Source organism: Typopeltis vanoorti, chromosome 6 (genome assembly GCF_054136105.1).
Source record: "Typopeltis vanoorti isolate ZY-2024b chromosome 6, IOZ_Tvanoo_1.0, whole genome shotgun sequence".
In the NCBI taxonomy this organism is placed as follows: domain Eukaryota; kingdom Metazoa; phylum Arthropoda; class Arachnida; order Uropygi; family Thelyphonidae; genus Typopeltis; species Typopeltis vanoorti.
In genome coordinates, this window is record NC_143554.1 from 36,969,141 (window position 1) to 36,990,294 (window position 21,154).

The 21,154-nt window shown below is 36.3% G+C and overlaps 1 protein-coding gene across 1 annotated transcript in view; it reads left to right on the forward strand.

Annotated features, from left to right (window-relative positions):
* Positions 1-21,154, forward strand: part of spen (spen family transcriptional repressor split ends) — a 570,588-nt gene that overhangs the window by 227,956 nt on the left and 321,478 nt on the right. Inside the window, exon 4 of the mRNA XM_090393943.1 lies at positions 9,133-9,513. Coding sequence (XP_090250069.1) covers positions 9,133-9,513 — 381 coding nt within the window. The remainder of the gene's footprint in view (positions 1-9,132; positions 9,514-21,154) is intronic.

Consider the following 21,154-nt stretch of genomic DNA (forward strand, 5'->3'; position numbering starts at 1 on the left):
AAGCTATTCAATATACTACAGTTGTATGGTGTCAATGGGCCATTATATCAAGCAGCACTTAGTCTTTATTTGAGTTGTAAGTCAGCAGTTAGAATTGAAGGATGTACAGGAAGATGGTTCAATGTTAAATCTGGTGTCAGACAAGGATGTATATTATCCCCTCTGTTATTCATTATCTATGTGGATCACATTATGAAGGAAAATGGTATTAAACCTGATATCAAAATTGGAGATGTTAATGTCAGCTCTTTGCTTTATGTGGTTGATGTTATACTTCTAAATAAATCCGCTAGACGTCTGCAAGATTCCCTGACTAAATTGAATAACTGTTGTAACAGATATGGTATGAAGGTCAGCAATAATAAGAAAAAGACAACGAAAATAGGCAGAAGCATTTTAAATATCAACTGCATTGTTAATGGAGGACCTACAGAACAAGTGAAACATTTCAGCTACTTGGCACTATTTTTAGTGAAGATGGTAAATTAAATAGTGAAATAGACAACAGAATCAACAAAGCTGGTATGGTAGGAAGTCAGCTGAATAAATTTATATAGAATAAGATAGAAATTAGTCAAAACAGCTGTATACAAGACAGTGTTCAAACCAATTTTAACTTATGGATAGATAGCTGGGTTAGAAGTAAAACACTTGACCAAAGACTAGAGACTGCAGACATGAGAGTCCTAAGAAAGATTATGGACATGAACAGATGGCATCAATGGCAATATCATATTAAAATCGAGAATATTAGGAAAAACTCGACGTTGTCGGCATCCAGGAATGCATTAGCAGAGCTAATCTCAAGTGGTATGGTCATTTAAACAGAATGGGCAATGAAAGATTAGCAAAACAATTGTTCTCTGCCAGGGTGGTAGATAAAAGACCCAGAGTAAGACCAAGATGTAGGTGGATTGATGCAGTGAAAAGTGCCTTAGAAGATAGAAATATAAGATCTGATAATGTTGGAGTCTTGACAGGTAACAGACTGAATTGGAGGAAAATTGTAGATAGGAAGTTAATGATGTAAATTTTTCATGTAGTACTATCATATCCTGTACACCCCTTGAGGGTACATGGCAGGAATTTGATGATGATGATAAACTAACATAGGCTTGAGTTTAAAGTCGCCTTCTGCATTGCCTCCTAATAAAAGCATAAATCGATCTTTAGATACTTTGTATCCTGTTTGAGATGCTTCAGTTTTAGCTAGGAAAGTTTTTGTTGGCATATGCTTCCAAAAGAGACCAATTTCGTTGATGTTGAATATTTGCCAATCGTCATAATCACCCTCCTGAAATATCCTTCGCAATTCTTCAGGAATCTCGGCTGCAGAATCTTTATCAGCACTAGTAGATTCTTCAGTGATTCTTACATTATGCTGTTCAGTTGGATTTTTAAAATGGTTAAACCATCCTAAACTCACAGTAAAGCTTTCATGTTCCTCTTGAAATTTGGTTTCTTTCAATGAGGTAAAAATATTGAGAGCCTTTGCCTGAATATTCCCTTACTAAGAGGTATTCTTTTTTGGTTATAATCCTCAATCCAGAGTGATAGGTGCTCCATCTCTATCATTAAATGGCTTCTATTTCGCATGATTAAAGAAGCAGTAGCAACTTTTCCTTGTTCTTTGTATTCTTTGCTCTTATTTATTATAGTCTAAACTGTAGACTCTCTGTATCGCAGGTCTCACACAATCATTGTATTACTAGTACCACTTTCATGTTTCTTAATGACTGCCATTTTTACCACTCGCTGCAGATTGGTGACAAAAAATGTTGCATACCGTAAAAAAATTGCGTTAACTGATTATTCACTCATTTAAAGCTGGAAATAGTATAATTTTACTCAATTGTGCTGACTGATTATTGTGCATATCGAATTCGCGTTAACCAAGGTTTTCCTGTATATGATTTTGTAAATGATGAAGAGGAATGGAGTGTAGTGTCATGGGAATAGCCATGAATAGGAGTGAACATTGTTAGAAACATATTAACATGTTTCTTTTTATTTAAATTAAGGGGATATTTAATCCCACATTATTTCAAAGTTGAATAAGAAAACTCTAAGATATAAATAAATCAAAGAGTTTCATCCTGAAAGTTCGGCGAGTCCAAGCGTGAGCAAACACCTGGATGGTGCAATACCGGGCAACTCGTAGTAAAGGTGGATAAAGCTAGGATCGCTATTCTTGGTATTTGTCCTGATGTAAAACTCATCCCCTACGACAGTGGTGGCAAACCTATGTCACGCCCGAGAATTTTGCTGGCATGTCAACAATTTCCATGTGATATCCTTTTATACGCTTATAAATTATTAAGCCTTTTTTTTTTTTAATTGTTGCAATACGTACAAGTTAAATTTTGTTTTACAGGAGAGAGCAGCTATGAAGACATGAATTTGATTGGTGCAGTATTAACAAAAGATCACGCAACCCAAAGACAAATGGAACCGACAATTTTTGAGTTGAAATGCTAATTCCCTTCAACCGAATTCCTAATTACATCTGCAACTGTCACAACAACATTCATTATATATTTCTTAGTTTTAAGACTTCATGACGGGGTGTCGTTTATCGTTCCGTTTAACTTCTCATTACTGGCGGGCTCAACTCACACAAAGTTTCAATCCATGATTGGTTTTTATTGCCTTATTTGCATTTGAGCTGGAAGGAGAACTCGCACAAGCATTATATGGCATGTTTCAATTCGTGGTAGAATTTTATTTTAAGTTAGCCTCTGTGATCTGTCATAATGACATCGAGAATTTCAAATGCAATCAAACGAACACTTATTTCATGTAACTGAAAAATTGGACAATAGTTTTAGTTAGATACTGTGTTTCCGGTGCAACATATGGTTTTTCTTGCCTATGCAGTGTAGTTTCTGTGAGAGGGGTACATGTGATTCATTAGTTAGGCACCATTTTTATTCCAGCTGTCTCTAATTGCACTATTTGTTGAGAAATATATTACACAGACTGCAAAAGTCTCTGTACCTTATTCAGGGATACAATAAAACTTTTTTTTTCTTTTCTTGCATCTACAGTATATAATAGCTGTTGGAGAGAGCGTGTTGTTTTTTGTGTGGGAGGTATATGTGCAAAACTTTTTAATGTCTTTTTATAAAGTGAAATCAGGGGTGCCAGTTATACGCGAGGGCAAGTTATATTTGACAGTAAGTTCGCCAACAAGTCAACATCCTTCTGTTGCTTCCCCTGCTCTGCTGACTTCTGTGGTGCGTTACATGCATAAATATTTTTCTCACTGTCGTTTTTTTTTTTCTTTTTTTTTTCAAACCGTCATTAAAATCAATTTAATAATGCAATAATCAATTTTAATACTGAATAATATTATAAATTTTTGGTGATCAGAATGGGATATGTCAATGAAACTTACCAGAAGTTAATTTAATGATGTTGGCCGGAGGAAACTACAACATTGTAGCATTAGTTCTGCGATTGATAACTAATTTAAACATACTTTTATATTTGTTGAGATGGTACACCGTATACATTAAGTGTATTAATACTCTTTATTATTATGCCATAATTAATTATTAATACTTATTTACTAAAATAAATAGCCAAAAGACTTCACATCGACAATGGTGCTTAAGGGTCAAAGCTGTATAACTGAGAGGAAACCTCCACATAGCCTTTAAAGGAATACGGAGAACCGACCAGGGCTTCTGACCTAATGTCCAATCCTCACCTTCTCGTGGTGCACCCTGTTGGGTATCTACTTTGATACTGAACGAACGAGGATGGGCTGGCAATTTGGGATTTAGCCGACCAAATTGTATTCTTATTGGTTAAACCAAAATAAAAAATGATGGTACAATATGACAAAATTTCATGCCGGCTGGGGCGTCGCCCGGTTAAACAAGGCCCCCGTTGTTTTCGCCAGGGAACCAGGGCGAACAGCGAAAAGTCAGCTACTGGAACAAATCTGAAAACAAACCCCAACTCAACATCACCAGAGTTAAAGATCGGTACTATCAACGTAAGAAGCCTGAATGGCAAAGAAATGGAGCTAGCTGAGGAATTAGATAAGTACCAGATCGACATAATAGGGGTGACTGAAACAAAAAAGACCAAAACTGGTGAGATCTTTCTGAGCAATAAATACAAAATGTTATATTCAGGCAATAACAATCAAGGAAAAGAAGGAGTAGCCATAGTATTCAACACAAAATACGAGGCTAATCTTCTTGAATGGCAGTCAGTCTCAAGTAGAGTAATGTGGGCAAATATGAGAATGGGGAACTGGACAATGAGACTTATTTGTGCCTATGGTCCCACAGAAGGTTCTACTAAGGTAGAAGTGGAGGAATTTTTTGAGGCTTTAGAAAAAGCAACTGACACAATGAAAAAGGAAAAGTTGGTCCTTGTTGGGGATCTAAATAGTAGAGTAGGAAATGAGTGTGAGACATACAAAAATATTTTGGGAAAATTTGGAGAAAAGAGCAAAGCTAATAATAATGGCAAATATCTGTTGGATTTCTGCTCAGGACATGGACTGGTTATTACTAACACCATGTTCCAACATAAAAATGTGCACAAATTCACATGGAGAGAAGAGGCTAGGAATAAGAAAAGTCTCATTGACTATGTTATTGTTGATAGTGATGTTTTCTCCCTGGTGCAGGACACCAGAGTGTACAGAGGATTTGAAATAGGAAGTGATCACTATTTAGTCTTGAGCAGGATAAAATTGAATTTCATATTGAAAAGAATAACATGTAAGAAAGTTTTAAAGCGAATAAAAGTTGAGCAGCTCTCAGATGTAAACTGTAGACTAAAATACAGAAATATTATTGAAAAGAAAATGAAAGAGTTTGAGAAGAGGAATCAAACCTTGGAGATTCAGTGGCAAACTCTGAAGGAAACATTGATTGATTCTGCCAGAGAGGCATGTGGTTAGGTTGTGTGCAAAGATAAAAAAATCAGAACTCCCTGGTGGACACAGGAAGTTAAAGAGGCAGTGAAGGAAAAGAAGAAAGCATATCAAAAGTTCCTGGCAAATAAGTCAGCTTTTACTCTTACAGAATACAGAGACAAATGTAAGAAAGCTAAACAGTGTGTAAAACTAGCTAAACAAAAGTCATGGGAGGACTTTGGCAAGAATATAGAAAATAAATATCAAGAAGGTGGCAAAATATTCTGGAGGTTGTTGAAGAAGCTTAGGAATGGAGGAAAGAGTGCTGTAAAAGGATTTAGAGATGATAAAGGTGAAATGAAAACAGGAGAAAAAGATATCCTCGAAGTATGGAGTAATTACTTTGAAAAACTGCTAAATGAAACAAGCAGTGATGACAGCACAGTGATAAAAAATACTGACCAGGCATGCAGTCAGGAATACGTATCCATGCTTGAAGTGGAAAAAGCCATCAAAGGCTTGAAGTGTGGAAGGGCAGCAGGAGTAGATGATATTCGACCAGAAATGCTGAAGTATGGTGGTATAAGAGTCTTACAGTGGCTGCACTGCATAGTTCAGAAAGCCTGGAAAGAGGGACGAATTCCCAATGATTGGAGTAGAGCTCTCATAGTACCCGTATATAAAAAGGGAAATAAAACTGAATGTGAGAATTACAGAGGTATTTCCCTACTGAGTGTTCCTGGCACGATCTATGCAAGTATACTTGAGAAACGGTTGAGAAGAATTGTGGAAGAAAAGCTTGGTGAAGAACAAGCTGGATTCAGGCCAAATAGAGGCTGTCAGGATCAGATCTTCACTTTACGACAAATAGTCGAGAAAGCATGGGAATATAACAAAGATCTGTATTTAAGTTTTGTCGATTTGGAAAAGGCATATGACAAGGTGCCAAGAGAGAAGCTATTCAATACGCTGCAGTTATATGGTGTCAATGGGGCATTATATCAAGCAATACTTAGTCTTTATTTGAGTTGTGAGTCAGCAGTTAGAATTGAAGGAAGTACAGGAAGATGGTTTAATGTTAAATCTGGTGTGAGACAAGGATGTACATTATCCCCTCTGTTATTCATTATCTATATGGATCACATTATGAAGGAATGTGGTGTTAAACCTGATATCAAAATTGGAGATGTTAATGTCAGCTCTTTGCTTTATGCGGATGATGTTATACTTCTAAATAAATCCGCTACAAGTCTGCAAGATTCTCTGACTAAATTGAATAGCTGTTGTAATAGATATGGTATGAAGGTCAGCAATAAAAAGACAAAGACAATGAAAATAGGCAGAATCATTGAAAATGTCAACTGTGTTGTGAATGGAGAACCTGTGGAACAAGTAAAACATTTCAGCTACTTAGGCACAATTTTTACTGAAGATGGTAAACTAAATATAGAAATAGACAACAGAATCAGCAAAGCTGGTATCGTGGGAAGTCAATTGAATAAATTCATATGGAATAAGAAAGAAATTAGTCGGAACACTAAATTAGCTGTATACAAGACTGTGTTCAAACCAATTTTAACTTATGGATCTGAGAGCTGGGTCAGAAGTAAAACACTTGACCAAAGACTAGAGACCGCAGATATGAGAGTCCTGAGAAAGATTAGAGGCGTGAACAGATGGCATCAATGGCAATATCATATTAAAAATGAGGATATTAGGAAAGAACTTGACATTGTCAGCATCCAGGAATGCGTTAGCAGAGCTAATCTCAGATGGTATGGTCACTTAAATAGAATGGGAGAGGAAAGATTAGCAAAACAAGTGTTCTCTGCCAGGTTGGCAGGAAAACGACCCAGAGGAAGACCAAGATATAGGTGGATTGATACGGTACAAAGTGCCTTAGACGATAGAAATATAAGATCTGATAATGTTGGAGTCTTGACAAGTAACAGACTGATTTGGAGGAAAATTGTAGATAGGAAGTTAGTAATGATGTAGTTTTTTCATGTAGTACTGTCATATCCTGTACACCCCTTGAGGGTACATGGCAGGAATTTGATGATGATGATGATGACATTATTTCAAAAGCGACTACAGAAACTATAGACGTTTCTTGTGAAATTTGACCAGAGATCTTACAGGGAATACACTCGCCAAATTTCCCACAAAAATTCTATAGTCACTGTAGTTGGCTTTGAAATAATGTTGGATTTAATATCCACTTAATTTATATAATATTAATAGTTATGTTAGTTTAATGTATGAACTTTAAAAAAAATGGGAACGGTATTTATGAGTAAGTTTGTTGGGACTGAGCCCTCTAATATAGTAAGAATAAATAATAATACATTCTATAGAAAAAGAATTGAGAACGACTGATCCTTAGGATTCCCTGACTTTTCCCTTTTCTAATCACATGTGCGTTTATTATGCATTTCGCATTGCACATCCGCAAGTAGGCAGAAACAAGCAGCGGCAAGTGCATTATTGTTGCGTATGTGCACTGTTTTGTTTTTGCTACTGTAAATGAGAATTATAAAGATAATTTAATTTAGGCATATAATAAAATGTTGATTTTTTTGGAACTATAAACAGTGCATTTGCTTTAAGTTGTGAATTATTTTGTTACAATTCTACCTAACATGGCTGGCGAAAATAAAAAAACGAAAATTATCACAGTCAACCAGCAGAGAGTTCCAAAGCTGGTGGACTGAAGAGTTTGGCATAATTAATAAAGACAATAAAGCAATATGCATTTTATGTTCTGGGACAGTTGTGCAGAACGTCATCAATAAAACAGTATTATGAGACAAACCATAAATCGCTCCTTGAGACAAGCAAAGACGAACAGAAAGAATTTATTGCTCGGGCAATTAAAAATAGGAATATCCAGTCAACAACCCTAATGAAATTTATCAGCAGTCGTTCAAATATTCGTGCTGCTATTTTTTTTGCCTCAAATGTAATTGCTAAACATGGGAAACCTTTTAGTGATGGGGATATATAAAAGAAGCATCGTTAAAATGCACACCAGTTCTCTTTGAAGATTTTGAAAACAATTATTCAAAGAATAAAAAATATGCCTTTGGTTAGAAACATGGTGAAAGATAGAATCATAGAAATGACTAAAAATATAACTCATCAGCAAAAAACAGATATAAAATCTTCTGGTTTAATTTCTCTTTGTCTTGATGAGAGTACATAACTGGATCAGCTCGTTTAGCAATTTTTATTCGTTATTGTGTTGGGAATAACATCAAAGAAGAAGTCATAAGTTTAACATCATTAGCAACAACAACAAAAGGAATAGATATTTGCAACGCAGTTGTAAATGCACTTGCTGAAAGAAATATAGATCCCTCCAAAATTGTATCAGTAACTACTGATGGTGCTCGCAGTATGACTGGAGAGGAAAATGGGTTTGTCAATTTATTTACCAAATATATTGGACATTCAGTTTTGGGTTTTCATTGTATTATACATCAGCAGGTTTATCAGAGCATTAATTAGGTTATGAATAAGCAGGTTTACTAGGATGTGACATGTCAGTGAACTTAACATACAAGTGAAGCTAGAAGGATGATAGGATTGTACAGTAACGCATTGCAGAGGCTGCTATTATGCATATTCCAGCTGGTATAGTTTGTTGCCCCTGTTATCCTGCTAAGTGATAATGAAACAACATTGTTTCATTATACGCTTAAAAATGATATGGAATGTGGTCTGTGTTTTAAACTTTTTGAGGTCACCAAAAAAACCTTCTTCAATCATTTAATGGTGGTAATAGTTTATTGTTTTGAAAAATATCTATTGTAAGCAAAGGCTTTATTTTGTGGAATTAAAAGCTGTTATTCTGTTTATGCCATATAAACAGTTTTTGAAGAAATCATTAAATCTTTTTTGAAAGGAAAAAATCTTCCAAGAGAGAGATTTTTTCCTGAGTCTCTTATGAAACTGCATATTTGATGGTCAAAGCATGACTCGCATGCTTTTACACTGATGACATGAAATGTTGCCTTCTGTTTATTCGTGTACACCAGTCACTATTACAACCTTACCAACAGCCCATAAATGACTTAATAAATGACCAGGAAGCATGTCTTGATTAGTACTGCCTGTTACAAATACATTTTCAATTAAACTTATCTGTCAGCAAGTTACACATATTGATATAATTTTCTTTAAAGTTTTATATTGTACAGTAGTAATAAAAACTGAAATGAAATTTTAAATAATTGATTTTTTGAAAATAGATCCCAGAGTCATTTCCGTACCCACAATACTAGGCAGCATTTTGAGCAGCAAAGGTATCCATCTGGTGATCAGTATAGTGATGAGCGAGATAGTACTGCAACTGGAAGTCGGTTACCGAGACGACCAAATGCTGCTTCATCAGCCATTTCTTCAACAGTTGCATCACCTCCACATTCGCGAAGTGGAAGTCGACAACAACGACTGAAAAGAAGGTCACCTTCCCGTTCCCCATCTGGTTCCCGGTCAAATTCCCGGTCGAGGTCCCACTCGAGATCACGAAGTACAAGTGCAAGCCGGTCATCTAGTTCCTCTTCCAAACCGCGAAGTAGTTCCAGTGATAGTAGTCGGTCTCGGTCACCTTCAAAATCGAGATCTCCAGCGTAAGCTTTTCAAATAACGTTATTGAATTTTCAAAGAACTGTATGAAATTATGTTTTTGAATTTAGAATAAAAATTATTTGTCAGAATTGTTTTTTGGTTATAATGAGATTACTGTATTCTCTCTTTTTGATGAAATCGGTTTATTCTTTATAAAGGTCTGTTTTTTATATTAGTAAATTTCCTCTGAAAAATTATTACCCATTACTAGATATATCTTTTTTCTTCCTGATTGCTATGAATATATAAAACAGGCATTAGTATAGTTGATTGCGTAAACAACTCTGAGAATAACCTAAAGCAACAGATTGATTCACACTGATTATACCAGTGGAACTGAACATGTAAACAAGAGTATATTTGTTTTTTGAATAGGATTCTGAAATAACATTGCTACCCATTTTTTTAATGGTGTGATAGTGGACATAGGAATTTTTTGCAATATTGAATTACATGGGATATCAGTTAATTCATTCAGAGGCATAAGTATGCTATGATGTTTGAAACAGTTGCCATATCAACAGTTGATAAAATAGCTGACAGGTTATTTTATCAGTTATTGAAACTGTCACATATAAAAAAAATAATAATAAAAAATTAAAAAAAAAATAATAGCGCATAGCTAAGAATTTGCCAAGGGTGCCGAAAGCCTAGATATGCTAATGAATGTATTACAATAAAATGAGAATTGGCATTGTTTCTGACCGGATTATTTAATTATGAGTCTCAGCTGTACTGAACGACAGATGTGAGAGGAAAATAGTGTTATTCTGTTACATCAGTAGACTACAAGAACAGAAATTTGCACATCATAGGTAGACATATAAGTATGTCATAATAGTGGTTAAGGCTATAAATTAGGATGGATAAATAGAAATAGGATACTCACAGCACACAAATTTGTGAATGGGAAGTCTTGGCTTAGTAATTTACCCTCTAGAATAATTGTTGAGTTGGGTAAAGGAAATGGCTACTCTGTAATATTGCTGGTCTTTGCAGAACCATTTGACAGGTGATACCTCTTGGATATCTGTTAAATAAATTGATGTATGAATTCCATGTGATTTGGAATTTCATAATTCCAAATGACATGGATAAGAAAATGGTTGGAGCATAGACATTAGGGAATATTATATGGCGAGGTTAAGTTGAGAAGAAGGCAGGTGATCAGTGTTGTAACACAGGACTTTGTACTTTGGCCACTGCCATTGAATTATTAGGGATGGTTTAAGGGTGTGACGTGTTTGTTTGCTGGTGATGCTAAACTACAAAAGATGTTAGTTAATAGAGGAAATGTAAAGGTCCTGCCAGATGATTTAAATGAAATAAGTTTTGAACATTAATAAGAGAGTGGCTAACAGATATCAAAGAACAGTATATGGAGTAGCAGAATCAAGATGTCAGGTGATCAGTAGTGTGCTGTAGAGGTCTGTCCTTGGGCTACTGCTGTGTAATTTGTACATTAGATATTGGAATCATTGGACTAATATCTTTGTTTATTGATGTTGCTAATTTTTTTGCTAAACTGGGACAGGGCTCTAGCCAAGTCAATAATCATAATGCCCTTTGGTTCTTATTCTATATGGGATGAAAAGAATCCCTTTAAGGGCTTTCAACTTTATGGTGTGTTAGTTAGTCTCACATGGAGATCACTGGTTTTTCTTCCCAGAAATTATTGTTGATAATCTCCCAAAACAGTTAGACCAGCCAGAAAAATACGCATGCAATTAACAGTATTATGCATTACGCTCATAACCTTAGTTGCTTTTATTGTAATTTCAAACAGTCCAACTCAGGTAAGCTGCAGAGGACAGTAGAAAATAAAAGTGATGTAGAGATCATGCAGGATGATATGGGCTAGCAATTTGGGCTAAAGGATAATGATAACCAATTTAATGTGGCAGACTGAAATTGATTTGATTAGAAGATTACATGCTGTGTATTATTGATGCAAAGTTGACACTCACTATAGAAAACTGTCAAAACTCTCTGCTCCATAGTTACAGTACTGTGCTAACACTTACCATAAACGAAATTCACTATAGCAAAATTATCCACTATAACCAGCTGCTCTTGTGGTTCCTACAAGTTTGCTATAGTGAGAGTTGAATGTAATTGTACCACGAGAAATTGAATGATGTCAGGCAGTTAAATGACCAAGAACATATGAGACCTAACACAGAGTCAGAGAAACTAAATTGTAAAGGGAGGAATGGTGATAATGTGAGTGTAAGAACAACAGTGTTATCTAACTGTGTTCATGACGGGAATGGACTTTATCACGGAAATGTTGACGAGGAGAGAACGATTTCCACTTTGTGTTTGTCCAGGTCGGACCCATCAAATGTGTGCAAAGATGTCTACATGTATAAGGCACTAAAGAAGAATGGAGATCTGCAAGTTATCCAAGTGTGTCATGCAGACTGCACACAAGCATATAAAAAAGAACATGCAGGTAGATTATTATGTCTGTACACGAATGCTAGGAGTATCAGAAACAAAGAGGTAGAGTTTGTTGCCTTGGTCAGTATCTTGGGACCTTAGATTGTAGGCATTCGTGAGACCTAGATATCAGAATCAGACATATTTGTTCTCCTTACTCTAGGGATTCAGTGAGACAATGCTTTTTTATTATTATTATATCCCCTATACCTCATGCACTTTTGACTTGTTCACCATGTAGTTTCTCATTGTAAGGCTTCAAGTTGCCTTTTCACTTTATTAGAATCATATGCCTTATTCTTCCATATATGCCTCTTCTTATATGAAAGCTCTTACATGCTTCATCCCTCAAATCAAAACTGCATGAGCATTCTAGTCAGTTGAGGCATAATAGTCACCTCATTTATAGACATTTTCTCAGACATTAATACTACATTTATCATTTTTGTACTGCTAATCCCTTTCATGATGTACTGCTTAAGGTGATTTAGCTTCCTTCCAGTATGTATCCCAGTAGTTGAAATCACCTATAATCACCTATAGTGCTTCTTCTATCCATAACATTTACCTTTCTATACAGTTCAGTCATTTTCAGGTGCTCCTGGTCTATATCAACATCTGCTTGTGTATCTCACACCAAATGGCATCAAACTCATTGCCTGTGTTACTAACGTTACCACCATCATTGGGAGTTGTATTTTGGTTGGATTTAATCCTGCTATAGTTATCAGCATTGCTTTCCTTACCCTTCCTATCTTGTTTATCTACTCTGAATACACTGTAGTAGTCACATTCTTCCTGCAATCATATCTTCTTCTGTCAGCTATGAGACTAAAAATTATAGCCAACAGTGAGACATTTCAGCGATGGCTATAGTTTTTAGTCCCATATATCTACTATTGCTAAGGATGAGCTCCTCACTTTTATTTCTGTTTCTTGTTGTAGTATGTATATATATAGGATAGCTGACCACCAGGCTGATGATTGTCGAGGTAACCTTTAAAGCATGACAAATTTAAATAGGAAGTTAGAGTTGATTACTAAATGAAATGTTCCATTATGTTTACACAGTTTTTAAATTTTCTTTTTTGGCAAATGAAGGACTAGCTGAGAGTCTCAAGATCAGTGTCGAATCTGATTGTAATTGATAATTTCTCATTTACTTGAAGTGTAAGGCAGAACAATAACATGATGGTCGATATTTGTCACTGTTCTGATGAATTTGGATATGGGCTAATTACCAAATTGCAAGACATATAAATACCAAAGAGGCTTTTTAATTACAAGTGAGACTGGAAGAAAAGGGTTATTTTTTTTGCAAGAATTTTAGTTTCGCTAGAGTAAAGTTAACAACATTATCGGAACCTCATTGAAAAATAGTTTGTGGAAATGGACATTATAGAAATTTTCTTGATAGCAGATGCTTTGTTGTATGAGAAACAGGAGTCCAATATATTACTATTCAGCAAAATTTGGAATTTCAATTAACTTGAAGATTATTGATATTCAGAAGGAAGAAAGAGAAAGGAAAAAACCCTTTGGTATCTCAGAATTAGCTGCCAAGTTTTAGGATGAAAGTCTGTTTTCACACATAAGAGGGTGGTGTGAAAAGTTCTCAGGCTTATGATGAAAAATCAAATTCATAATTTCAAAATTATTTTTGAAGAAATAATCTTCCTTTAATACATTTATTCCAGCGATGCTCCAGTGCCGTTATCCCATCCCTGTAGTGGTTCTCAGTAAGATCTGCAAAATACCCCTCTACAGCTGCAATCACCTCTTGATTCAAAAGAAAAACGCTGACCACCGAGGAAGAGTTTTTAGTTTTGGAAAGAGATAGAAGTCAGAGGGAGTCAAATCTGGGAAATAGGATGGATGTTCCAACAATTCATAGTGCAGATCCCTTAATTTTCCCATTGCAAAACACCTTTGTGGGCTGGTGCATTGTCCTGATAAAAGATGATTTTTTTCTTTTGAACTGGTTCTTTTCTCATGAATTTTTTCGTCTATTCTGGTTATAAGATCAGAATAATATTCCCCGGTTATTGCTTTTATCCTTTTCAAGATAATTAATAAACAAAATGCCTTTAGCATCCCAAAACACTGATGCCATGACCTTTCCTGCTGATGGAACTGGCTTGGTCTTCTTTGGCACTCAACAACCAGCTTTTGTCCACTGTTTGGATTCTGGTGAGACCGGTTCAGACCACCCTCCTAATTGAGTGAGAGAAATCCGCCATCCCAAGTTATAGAAGTAAGCTGCATTAACTAAATGGAACTTTGTAGCAAATCAGGTCCTGTGGCTTAGAGATATCAGCAGCAGTTACTTGAGTTTCTTCAAACTTTTCTATGGCATTTCTGCAAAAGTAATACCTAAACACAAAGATTCTGATTTGCAGTGATAGAATCCACACAGATACTACTTATTAAAGTGATCCCAGATTATTTTTGAAGCTGATTATTAATGGTTTATTTATCATTAACTGAAGTGAAAGATGGAACAATAACTTGATTGTATAGATTTGCTCTCTAGAGAATAATTGGAAATGGACTAATTTACAAGATGTATGATAAATACCGGTGGAATATGGAAGTATAAACAGATGACATAAATAAATTAACTATGGAGCACAAACTTGCAGAATAATCAGAAAAATACTGTAAGCACCAGAAGACGTTTTGGTTTATTGTGATCATTGAGGAATGCTATTTCCAAGAATTTAGCTTTTTTTTCTGTGGTATAAGATTGCAACAACCAATTCTCCACCCACATCTTCACATTGTTGACAGATTGGAGGAAACTAAGGAGTGAACCAAGATAGCCATAAGTTGAAGCACATGCACACTCCAGTTACATCATGTATCATGTCTATTGTCATCTTTGCTGATCTGCAGATCAGCAGCTAGATAGTATATTAAATGAAGCATTATCATCTTTATCACAGCAATCTCCATGGAGTTGGCAGACCCATTGTGGGATGGCTGCATAACTATCATCATGTCTGTTGTATGGATCCTTGAATTCATGTTTAGGATGACCTGGAATCCTAAATTCCAGCTCATTTAGAGAATAATAGTCTTACAGCCACTACACTTTCAGTTGTAACTTGAATGAGACCACATAGCGGTGTTTGGGGAGGCTGAAGCCATGATTTGTGAAGAAGTTTAGTAAAATCCATGTGTATGGCTTGGGATTCTGATCTTTACTGAATATTCCATATCATGGCCAATGTCACCTTACCATAAGTAACAATCATGAAAAGTCAAAGAGAAATCAGTTAAATGTGGAAAAGGTAAGTGACCTAAACTTTTCATATCTTCACATGTTGTTTTAGTTCTGCTCTATATCTCTCTCGTGTCTAAGAGATCACAACTGCTTTTTCATAATAGAAACTCAAATCTTCAATTACTGCTTACCTCCCTCTCCTCCCCGTCATCCTCAGTATTATTTTGTGTTAAAAATAAAAATAAATCACATGTTCCTTTTCTGGTTTCATGTCAGAGAGTGCTTGACTTGAAATCTCCTCATTCTGATCTACTTTGGTTAAATTTTTTCTCACCTCAGAATCATGAAATGCATGTACTGTCTCTTTCTCTCTCTCTCTCTCTCTCTCTCTCTCTCTCTCTCTCTCTCTCTCTCTCTCTCTCTCTCTCTCTCTCTCTCTCAAATGTTAGCAGCATTTTAAGTTAGCAGTATTTGCTTACACATTCTCATTGAATGTGAAACTACAAAATTAAATTTACAATAATTTTTACTAGTTCCTATCAACAGTTGTCTTTTAAATTAATTTGTTGTCTCCATAATTGGACAGATCTTACATTTCAGACATTCAAAGCACTATTACCTGAAATGACCATTTTGGCTAATCTTTCTTCTTCTCTCTGTTAAGTGATCATACCATCTTACACTAGGTTTGTTTATGCATTCTCGGATGCAAACAGTGTCAAGTTCCTTATTTGATATTTTCATCTAATATGATTCTGGTATTGATACCTTTCTATTCACTCCCCTAATTTTTCTCAGAACCCTCATGGCTATAGACTTTGATCACCTGGAAATTGTATTTCTAATCCTACACTATATTCATAATCTAAAATTGGACCAAACCATTATTTGTATATCAGTTTGGTACTTTTGACTAATTTCTCTTTTATTCCATAAAAATTTATTTTGCTCACTCCCTTCCATACCAGCTTTGTTTTTTGTGTTATATATTTTCAGATTTAATTTGCTATCTTCACTAAAAATTGTGTCTAATTACCTTATTGTACTTGTTTTGGAGATTTTCTGTGGAGAATGTTCCTGCTATTTTTATAGTTTTCTATTGCTATGCTCATATCAGATTGTTACAACAGTGATTTCTTCTTTGGCTAGACAACTGAATACGTATACTGGATGTATTAGAAGTATGCATCATCTTGCATAAAGTAAAGCGCTGAGCTAAATATTCTGATTTTGATAGGAAGTGTAATGCCACTTTCCTTCATACCACAATACACAGATTTTGAGTAACAAACTCAAAATTGTGCTCCCTTATCTTACATTTCATTTTATATTATATCATTTATTAACACAGTAAGATAAGGGAGATCAGTCAACAGTTGTAACTGTTGACTGATAACCCAAGTACAAATGTATATATTTTAATTGGGTTATCATTCAAATGTATCAGAGGGCTACATGGTGTGTAGTGTTTTCAGAGAGCTTCCGAAAGCTAAGTATTATTTTGAGTGAAAATTGGAATATTGGTTTAAATCTTAATGTAGTATTGTTTATTTTTGGTAACTTGTTGTGTCTGCGTGATTTTGGTGTGAATTCTGTTTTATTTAACTTAGTATTTTAAAGATACGTTTCATAGAGTAGCACATGGCGCCAATGCGACGAAAAATAACGGCGTCCAAAAATACGACTCCTTTGTTCAAAACTTTAATGTGAGGGAGTTTGACCGGTGTGATATGTGTGGGATGCATGCTTTCCCGAAAGAGGATGGAGTTTGGATGGAAAATGATAGTGGTGGGAGGCTGTGCAGAAAGTGTAAGGAACGTGAGGAATTGAAGTATGTGTCAGGTCGTGAGATTGTTGTGGTAGAAGAAAGCCAGAATGTGAGTGAAAATAGTGGCTTGATAGGGAATTGTGATGTTGTACAAGATGGCAATGAGAGCGGTGATCAAAGAGAGAATGAAAGCAATTATACAGAGAGAGAAAATGGTTTAAATGATGAAAAAAATGAGGAAGTATTTGTAAGGAATGAGATCGTACAGTTACATGGAGTAATACACAATGCGAAGTGGCAGTTGGAGCACCTGCAAAACTCTTTCCAGAGTGCCTTGGCTAACGGAAATAAGCAAGTGTTTGAAAGGAAAAATAAGCGTAAGAGTGGGGGAGTTTCAGAAATGAAGGAAAGAGTGTTGTACGGAGACTCGTTATTAAGAGGTATGATAGATGAGAGTTTAACTAAATCGTACTTACCGGGTGCGATAAGGATGTAAGTGAGAGTATTAGAGCGCAAAAACAGAGGGTGAAAGAATTGATAGTTGTGGCGGGTACGAATGAATTGAAAGGAGATAATTTTTTACAAGAGAGAACTTGAAAGTATTGTTAAAGGTAGCGAAAGAAAAGAGTGACAGAGTTAGGATGGTGTGTCTGTTGATGCGGTACGACAGAGAGGAGTTTAGGAGGGCCATAATCGCAAATGACTCTATGTGCAGGTTATGCAGACGGTGTGGTGTGGAATGAGTTTGATGGGCAAAAGGATTTATACAAGATGGATGGCCTGCATTAGGTGTGCGGAGACTGGAAAAAGTGTTGCTGAGTGAAATGAAAATGGATGTGCAGAACCAGGGAAACTAGAACTACCAAGGGGGGGGGGATATGCGGACATCAGTGAGACAGTTGAGTGTAAGAATGTATATAATGTACCCGAGCCAGTACTAAAGACAAGTAATCGGAATGGGATAGTTAGAATAATGTATCAAGATAGGGGTGGGACAAAGGGACCTCTGCATTTCATGTATACTAATGCCAGGAGTATTAGGAAGAAGAAGGAAGAATTTTTGGCTTTGATTGGCTCTTTCTAGCCACAGGTTATTGGCATTAGTGAAACATGGCTGACAGAAGATGATATAGTTAGTGGGATAGAATGTGTAGGTTATAGTGTGTTTAGGAGGGACAGAGAGAATAAAATGTGGGGGAGGAGTGTTATTGATGATAGCTGATGAACTGCAGTCAAGGAGAATTGGAGTTGTATTGTAGTATAGTGAAAATAGCTCATTTGAGGCTATTTGGTGTGAGATTGAGACTGGCAGAACAAAATATACAGTTGGGTGCTGCTATAGACTAGGTGATGGAATAGATGGTGGAGATAGTATGTATATACAAATTAATGGAAGGAGGGTAATTATTATGTGTCATTTCAACTATGGTAACATTGATTGGAAGGAGGAGAGGACACATGTGAGAAAGGAACTGGATTTTATTCAATTATTAAGGGATAACTATCTGAGATAGCATGTAATAGAAAATACTAAGGGTTTGAGAGTGCTTGACCTGGTAATAGCATCTGAGTATTTGACTGTAATGAATATGACCATGTTGCCACCAATTGGTGAGAGTGATCATAAGGTCTTGACCTGGGAGGTGGCTAAAGGTGTAGAATTTTCGATAAAGACAGGGTATATGTGGAATTAACCGTGCTGGCAAGTATCACAAGCTTAGGAGATTGCTTGGTTCAGTGCCATGGCATGTAAAACTGCAAGGGCTGGATGTCGATAGAGCATGGGAAGTGGTGAAGGAGCATTTGCAGGAGGTTATGGCTGATTGTATACCTAGGGTCCGAATAGTAAAACAAGTAGGGGTTAAATGGATGAATAACACTGTTAAGCTTGAGCAGCAAAAAAAGAAACAACTGTGGAAGGAATTTAAAGAGAAAGGTGACCTGCAGGCACACGAACGGTATAAAGCGCAGGCCAGAAGGGTAACGAGTGTGGTAAAAAAAGCAAAAGCGGATTATGAAAGGAAACTAGCTATGCAAGCTAAAGAGAATCCCAAACAGTTCTTTGAATATGCTGCAAATAAAAGAAAAACTGTACACGGCAGAATGATTTTAAGCGATGCCGATTGCAAGGAGGTCACTGAATCAGTGACCTCCTTGCAATCGGCAAGGAGGTCACTGATCAATCTAGTGGAATTACTGAGTGAGCACTTTGTAAGAGTATATCATCCAGGTGGTGACATTGAAAGAATGAAGGAACCATTAGTTTATACGGGAATTGTGATGACTGAAGTGGAGGTGAATAGTCTATTACAGAACCTTAATGTGAATACATCTGTGGGATTGGATGGTATACCGGCACGGGTCTTAAGTGAAGCGGCTAAAGAATTATCAGTGCTCTTGATCATGTTGTTTAATCTGAGTCTCGGGTCTGGTTTAGTCCCTAAGGTGTGGAAAGAGGGGGGAGAATAGTTCCACTTCATTGAGGAGGATCCAAGACTGCTGTTGCAAATTACCGACTGATCAGCATATCAGGAGTTGTTGTCAAGGTCTTGGAGAAAGTAGTCAAGGGAAAAATACAAGAAAGGATTAATGAAAATGAGATACTGTACGGCGGACAGCACGGCTTTGTGAAGGGTAGATCATGCCTCGGTAACTTGCTCAAGTTTTATAACACAGTGACGGCTGAACTGGATAAGAGTAATGGGTTTACAGTGATACAGCTGGACCTGGCTAAGGCCTTTGACAAGATACCACGTGGAATTCTAATCCGTAAACTGCAACATGTGGGAATGGATATAGGGTTGGTGAGATGGATAGGTGGGTGGTTGATGGAGAGATATCGGTGAGTAGTTTATTCAGGAGTAGAATCCAAAAGACGGCCTGTGACTAGTGTTGTGCCGCAGGGTTTTGTTCTTGGACCACTGCTGTTTAATTTGTTCATTAACGATATAGGGAAGGATTTGAGAGGAACGGTTCATTTGTTTGCTGACGATGCAAAGTTAGGTAGAGCAATAGTGAATGCACATGATGTCAAAATCTTTCAGGATGATGTGGATAGATTGGAGTTCTGGGCTAAAGAGAACGGATGTCAATTTCTGTGACAAAATGTAAGATTACGCATTTTGGGGTGAAAAGATTAGCAGCAGTATACCACATTAGTGGAACTGTATGCCAGGAGATTGATGAGGCCAGAGACTTGGGAGTGTTAGTGGATAGGGAGATGAAGTTTAGGGGGACACATTGAAAAGTGACTAAATCAGCTCATCAAACCACTTGGTTGCTGAAAAATACTTTGACGAGCAGAGACAAGCAATTTATTGTTCCTCTGTACCGAACCTTGATAAGACCTCATCTCGACCATTGTGCCCAGATATGGGGAGGAGGTGGAGGGGGAACCAGAGGCAAGTGACCAAGATGATAACAGGTCTATGGATTGAACCTTATGAGAATAGGTTGAAGATTTGTGGGTTGCAAAGATTGGTTGATAGGCAGAAAAGGATAGATATGATTGAGATGTTCAAATTGCTGAAGGGTTTCTATAAGATTGATTCAGAAGATATTTTTGAGAATAGGACTGGTGGTGGGAGGACTAGGGGCCATACATGGAAGCTGGGCAAGAATGTGGTTAGCAAGGGTGTTAGAGCTAGGTTTTTTACTTGGTGAGTGGTAAATGAGTGGAATAAGCTGCCAGAGTCTGTTGTGTGTGCTATGACAGTGAATGAGTTCAAGGCAAGGTATGATAGATACTGTGAGAATATCGAATAGTTGTGTGAACATGATGTTTAGGGCCTTCTTCGATGAGTCTAAGGACTCCTTGGAGTCGCCTGTAATAATAATAATATTGTTATGCATACCCCCATTTACACTATATAACTGTAGCATTTTGAATTATCTTATGGCACATTATCAGTTGCTTATTCAAGAACCACACAATTGAAAATACAAATTCATATTATATTTCCATGATTTATCATTCATTTATCTTAAAGTTGAACTCTAGTTCTGATATTCCCTATTTGACCTGGATCCAGCTTGCCCTTTCTCATGGTTTTCTTCCATAATTTTGTTAGACACTTCTTAAAATGTGGTTGTATAAATCTTACCTAGAAAATTCAGTAAATAAATTGATCTGTACTTAATTTAATTTTCAGTACTGAGACTACATTTATAAAAATAAATAATAAATATAATATAAATAACAAGTTTC